Below are 6,883 nucleotides of genomic sequence, written 5' to 3' on the forward strand. Positions count from 1 at the left end.
GCAAACGAAAAAGAGGAGAATCCTCGGTGTCTATCTTAGACATCCTGCATGATGACTCCGCGCGGGAGAAACACTTTACCGCGCAGGAGAAGGCTGACCAGCTACTCCCTGCTACTGATCCCTTAAAGTTTGCAAACCGATACTGCGAGTTGAAATATCCGGCGTTTGCAACCTCCAGGAACCTGTACTTAGAGCGGACTCTAAAAATCCCAAAAGAACTCTAGCAATACACCTCTGATCAGATCAAAGAAAGAGGCTAGTTCTTCCTGGAGAGAAACCTGACAGAGGTCAATGCATCTTGGGTAAGGGAATTTTACTGCAATTATTTCAAAACTTCCCTAGATGCAGTGAACCTAAGAGGGAAGCAGATTCTGGTCACTGAAGAGGCCATTGAGGATATTTTGCAGCTTCCGCATAAATCCGATCAGCCTGATGGGTACAAAAAGGCTGAGGAGGACATGCGTTTCATGAAGTTTGATTGGGATGCTGTCAAGGCAAGGATAGCCCTTGACCCGACTATTCCATTGGAAATGGGTCAGGACACCACCATGCCTAAGGGAATCAAGAGGATTTACTTAAATGATGAGGCTCGGCTATGGCATCAGATCTTGAGCAACTATGTTATGCCGAGTACCCATGAGACAGAGATACCGGCCGCTATGATCACCCTCCTTTGGTGTGTGATGGAGGGTAAGGACCTGTACCTGCCACGTTTTATCCGGTCCTACATGGCCAGGGTCTACATCCGAGGCACTCTCCCCTTTTCGTATCTGATTACCCAGCTCGGACGTCGAGCTGACGTATCGTGGGAGGACGCCGATGAGAGGCCACCTGCTGCAGACTGCAGGAAGATTATCCCTCACAGCAGGAACTTTCTAGCTTTGGGCTACAGACCTCCATTCTTCTCATCTTCCGGTGATACAGCCACACCATCTGCTGGCCCTTCTTCCTCCACAGCTACCCCAGCTACCCTTGGTACCACTACTGCACCTCCACCTGCCTCAGAACCAGTTTATCACCTAGTTCACCGCTTGTTTCAGCAGCTAGACGAGATGGAGTGCCGCAATTGGCACCGGTATGAGAGATCTGAGCGTCGCAGCAGGCGACGCTATGAGTACCTGAAGTTGTTGATCCGATCTGGCGGTGACATCCCCTCCGAGCCTGACACACCATCAGAGCCATCTGAGGAGGAGGCGGATGAGCACGGGGAGGAGACCCATCCACAGAGAGAGGCTGCGCAGGCAGGCAGCAGACCGCACCCCAGCAGGAGGACCCACCTCAGATTCAGGCTGCAGACTCCGAGATCCCCATTCAGTCAGCACCTCCTCCGCAGCAGGCAGATCCTCAGACCACTACCACAGAGACTCCGGCTACCCATCCTTCCGGAGATGACACTCCTTCACACCCAGCTTGAGTGAGCATCGAGGACGATGCTATTCTTTAAGTGTGGAGAGGTTGCTATCTCTGGCATATCTTTATTTTGGTGAACCACTACAAACTCTCTCTTATTTTGTTCATTTTCTGTATTTTTGCATATTTTTCTCTTTTTGCTTTTTATTGTACTTTTTGCATTTTGCACTTTGAGCTATATGTATACTATTTTGGATATTTTAGCTTGATTTGCACATTAGTTTACTAGTTATATTTTAAGTGGATTAATTAGTATATTTTACCCTTTTTAGCATATGATATTAATTTAATTGAAAATAAAAAGGAAGTAAGCTAGAGACTTTAACAAAATCAATCCACACACCTTGTATATATAGCATTACATGTAGTTAGTAAACAACATTTCATCAAAGAGAAACACTAAAACTTTAAAGCCATCCAATATATATTTTACATTGAGTATAATGCAAACTCTTGATTTCTACTTGCATGACACACTTAAGTGATATATGATTTATGAGTTTGAGAACATACAACCTGTGAGTTTTGAGCTTAATTATATGGTTACATTTAAACCATAATATTTTATTCCTGTGTGTTCCATCCTCTTTTTTTTATTCTGGTGTTCTTTACTTTGTTTTAATCTATATGTCCAGTTATAGAATATAGATACATACCAAGAAAGTGATTGAGGCCTTGTTTGATTTTAACTCACTTATCCCAAATAAAGCCTACCTTTTACATCACCCTTGTTAGCCCACTTGAGCCTTTTAATCCCTTCTGTTTTATAACCACATTACTAGCCTTAAGCAGAAAAAAACAAAATAAAAATCTCAAGTTGAATCCTTGGTTAGCTTAAGATAGATTTTGTTTAATATTTAAGTATAGGAAATTTTATGGGAACATAGAATGATAGAAAGTAGGAAATTAAATTAAACAAGTCATGTGAAAATAATTTGGGAAACATGCTCATGTGAAGTCAAAATAAATTAATTACCATGTGTAGAAAAAAAATTTAGTATTTGAAAAAAAAAAAGGGATACAAAAAGAATTCCCCAAATGCAAAAAGCGATGCACATGGTATAAGAACAAAATATGAGCATGTAATATAAAAAGTGAAAAAAATATGGAAAATAGGTAAAGAGGCTTAGCTTTACAAAGTATGTATGTTAGGTGAGATCTTAGACTAATCAAGGATTCACTTAATTAGCTCACTTGACCTTATACATATACCCTTACCTTTACCTTGGCCCCATTACAACCTTAATTAAAGACCTCATTATTTTTGTATGTATGTATTCTATAATTGTTTATTGATTAGATAAAGAACAAAGCTATAGAAAGTAAGAATAAAAAGAGGAATAGAGTGATTAACCCAATAAACACTAAGTGACTAAAGAGTAAACACAAAATCCAACGAGGGTTCAAAAACTCATCATCATATATCACTACTTATATTGTTAATTGTCTTGCAAGTTTGAAAAATATATTATTTACCCATCTCAATTGTAAAAGTGCTTTAACATTATCTAAGGTTGGCTATACATATTTAATTCCTTGAGAATGTAAATTAATTTAACTACATGTAAAGCTCTATATATAAGTGAATAATAACTAGATTTGCATGACTCATTTAGGTAGATGCATTTAGAATAGATTGCATTGCATGAGATTCCACCACTTCACCTTACTCTTTATCTTGGATTTAGCATGAGGACATGCTATTGTTTAAGTGTGGGGAGGTTGATGAACCCATATTTTATGATATAATTTGTGCTGAATTTAAGTGTTTTATTCAGTCCTTTACCCACTTATGCATGTAAAATTGTATGTTTTTACTTTCCCTTCCTTATTATGTGATGTATGTGAAAAATATGTTTTTTAGGCTTTAAAAATATTAATTTTAATTATCTTTTATTGCCATTCGATGCCGTGATTCGTGTGTTGAGTAATTTCAGATATTCCAAGGCAGGAATGACTTAAAGGATAAAAAGGAAACATGCGAAAATGGAAGGAAAGCTTGAAACGGAGTTCTTGAAGAAACTGGCAGCGACGCAATCGCATGGGCGACGCGGCCGCGTGTCAGTGCGACGAGAGTGCGACGTGAACGCGTGACTGACGCTATCGCGCGCCTTGAGAGAAACGCATATGACGCGGCCGCGTGACATGGAAAACTCCAGATGACGCGACCGCCTAACCCACGCGGACGCGTGACAGAGGCCACGCACCAGAAATTGCAGAAAACGATCCCAGCATTTTTTGAAGCCTTTTTCGGCCCAAATCCAAGTCCAGAAGGCACAGACCAGAGGTTATGAAGTAGGGGAATGCATCCATTCATATTATGTTTTGATAATTCATAATTTTGAGTTTTAGAAGTAGTTTTTAGAGAGGGAAGTTCTCTCCTCTCTCTTAGGATTAGGATTAGGATTAGAATTTATTTTAGGATTAGGATTTCTTTTCACTTCAGGATTATTTTATCTTCATCAGGTTCAATAATTTATGTTTTTCTTCTACTTTTATTTACTCTGATATTTTTAATTGTGTTTGATTGATGTTGCCCAATTGGCTGATGATATTGTCCATGTTAGAATTGACATTTTCTATTTAATATAATTTGAGGTATTTCAGACTCATGATTGCCTTTCTTTAATTTTAATTTAGATTATTTACTATTGGCTTTAATTGATTAACTGGAAGCTCTTGAGTTCTCAACTATTCATGATTGATTGGTATGTTGGCTAATTAACTGGAATTCCACTAACTCTAGCCTTCCCTTAGGAGTTGGCTAGGACTTGGGAAATCTAACCAATTGGTTCACTGGACTTTCCCTTGCTTACGCAAAGGTTAACTAAGTGGGATTAACTTCCATTCTTAAAGGAGTAACTAGGATAAGACTTCCAAAATTTCATATCTTGCCAATAGTTTATTTTATAGTTATTTATTTATTTTAATTATCATTTGAATTACTTGTCATACTTCTTCCTTATTTCCAAAACCCCTAATTTTACCTTTTTCATAGCCAATAATAAGAACATACCTCCCTGTAATTCCTTGAGAAGATGACCCAAGGTTTAAATACTTCGGTTATCAATTTATTTAGGGGTTTGTTACTTGTGGCAACCAAAACGTTTGTAAGAAAGGTTGATTGCTTGGTTTAGTAACTATACCTACAACGAGAGTTTACTATAACTTCTAAACCATCAATCTTCAGTTCTTCAGTGTTTTTTAAGTCGAAACAGTCTTGTGTCTTGTGCCCGTATCCTCGGTGGTAATCGCAGTATATGGTCTTGTTGCCGCCTGTTTGTTCCTTGAGTTGTCGGGCTTTCGGGAGGATACGCCGGTCAGCTATTTGGTGGTAAATCTCGATGATTGCGCCAGCAGAGGGGTGTAATTTGAGAATTTCCCAACTCTGGGGGTCGGTTTATGTTTATCGGCTTTGGATTCTCCTTCTGGTTTTCTCTTAGTAGGGCATTGTGTCGAGATGCTGTGCTGCCGTTTATCATCAGCTACGACCTAGCTTACCTCTTCGTCGTTTATATATTCCTTCGCGACGCTCTGAATCTCGTGCATAGTCCAGATTGGTTTGGTGGTGAGGTGTTTCCGGAAGTCTTCATTCATGAGCCCGTTGGTTAGGCAGAGGCTCGCGACTGAATCCATGAGTCCGTCAACCGTCAGGCACTCATCGTTGAACCGGTCGAGGTACTCTCTCGTAGATTCGTCTTGTCTTTGAGTGACTCCCAACAAGCTAATGGGGTGTTTGGCTTCTGTTATTCTAGTGGTGAATTGGGCCATAAACTTCCTCAAGATATTGTGGAAGGTGGTTATAGACCCGTTGGGGAGGGCATTAAACCATTTGATTGCGGGTCCAGCTAGGGTTACCGGAAAGACCCTGCATCGGACCGCATCTGTGGATCCTTCCAGATTCATCTTGGCCTCGAAGGCCCTTAGGTGTTCCTGGGGGTCCTTGGTTCCGTCGTACTTCATGTTCGTGTGTTTGTCGAAACCCTTGGGGAGTTTCGCCCTTAAGATTTTCTCCGTGAAGGGAGTGGCTCCCATTATCACGTGCTCATTACTCGTGCGTTTGGCTTCACGATCACGGTGGTCATCGTCCTCGTCGCGCTGGAGTTCTAGGTCGTGGGATAACGCTGCGCTCATGCCTTTTGCTGTGACGTTGTTCGGGAGACCTGTGACAACTGGCCTCACGGTGGGACCTTGATCTGGAGGTGGCGTGGCTTCCGTCCTCTGTGTGGTGTCCTTCCTTGGCGGTCACCCGGCCTTCGAGTTCCTGTACTTGGAGGCAGAGGTCCTAGATTATTTGGGCGGCCTTGCCTCATATGTTTTTGGGAGCCCGTGTTTCAATGACTATGGAGCCGTTTTCTTTGTTTTTTGGAGGGGTAGTCTGGCGAATAGCATTTGCTATTCTTCCGTGGGTGTGGGGTGTGAACTCTCGGTGTTCGAGAGTTGGGTTCCTCATTTAGGAGTTATTCTGGCAGCTTGGGATTGCACCTCGGAGACATCCGCCATTCCGTCGCGACGTTGCAGGTCCCCACAGACGGCGCCAATGTACTGGATGCCTCCGGTACGGGTTGTAAGATGGATCGGGGACCTTTGGATCAAGGCGGATGCCAAATTCTTCGGTCTGAGCAGTGGGGGTGGTATCTGCAAAGACACTCTGATGCTCAAGTCAGAATGGATCTGAGAGGTGTGGAAGCCTGGGACTCCTCTTTTTATAGGTAGTGGTAATTATCTTATCCTATCTTATTTGTTTAAGATAAAGGGGGTCTTTGAATTCGATTGTTGGTTAGAAGTTATAGTGGACCGCTTCCGGGCCTTCTAGAAGGGCGAAACAAGTTAGACCCGGGTAACTGGATTCGGAAACCATTCTGAGTATGGAAATGTAAATGTATGTGTCTCTGACCCAATTATTAATCAAGCCATTTAATGGATCCTTATTTGTCTGCCAATTCTACTAAATTTGTTCGTCTCTTTCGTTCTTTTTTTTAACTAGAAATGAAAAAAATATAAAGAAACTTTTTGGCTTAAAAATTTGTATATGGGAAGCATTTTAGTGTAATGCTCAAAATGAAGTTTGTATAAAATTTGAAAATATAATGGTAAGATTTTCTAAGATAATTTTTTTAAGTTTTTCGTAATATGTGAGTAACGTTTGTATATTTTTTGTTTTTTATCGTAGACAAAATATTTTTTCGTTTTTATTAATTTTGTAGATTGAGAAAAGTAATTTTGTAGATTGAGAAAAGTAATTTTTTATCGTAGACAAAATAAGAAGTATTTTCTATTTCTATTTTTTTTTTGTTTTTATTAATTTTGTAGATTGAGAAAAGTAATTTTGTTTCTTTCACTTTTCTATTTCTATACTACTGCTCAATTATAAAATCGTTCTTTGCTTTTCATGCAAGTCACGTCAACATGCATTTCGAACATGTGGTTTCAAATATTTATATTTTAGAGAAATTTATATTTTTGTATTTAT

General features: G+C 40.1%; 1 protein-coding gene across 1 annotated transcript; it reads right to left on the bottom strand.

The window, feature by feature from the left end:
* Positions 1–886: 886 nt before the first annotated feature.
* On the bottom strand, positions 887–5,544 carry LOC112794858 (uncharacterized). Its single transcript, XM_025836831.1, has 2 exons — positions 4,912–5,544; positions 887–1,000 (listed from the first exon to the last, which is right to left on the bottom strand). Exons 1-2 carry the CDS (start codon positions 5,542–5,544, stop codon positions 887–889), a joined length of 747 nt encoding a protein of 248 aa, XP_025692616.1.
* Positions 5,545–6,883: the final 1,339 nt, after the last annotated feature.

This window comes from Arachis hypogaea, chromosome 4, assembly GCF_003086295.3.
Source record: "Arachis hypogaea cultivar Tifrunner chromosome 4, arahy.Tifrunner.gnm2.J5K5, whole genome shotgun sequence".
NCBI classification, from domain to species: domain Eukaryota; kingdom Viridiplantae; phylum Streptophyta; class Magnoliopsida; order Fabales; family Fabaceae; genus Arachis; species Arachis hypogaea.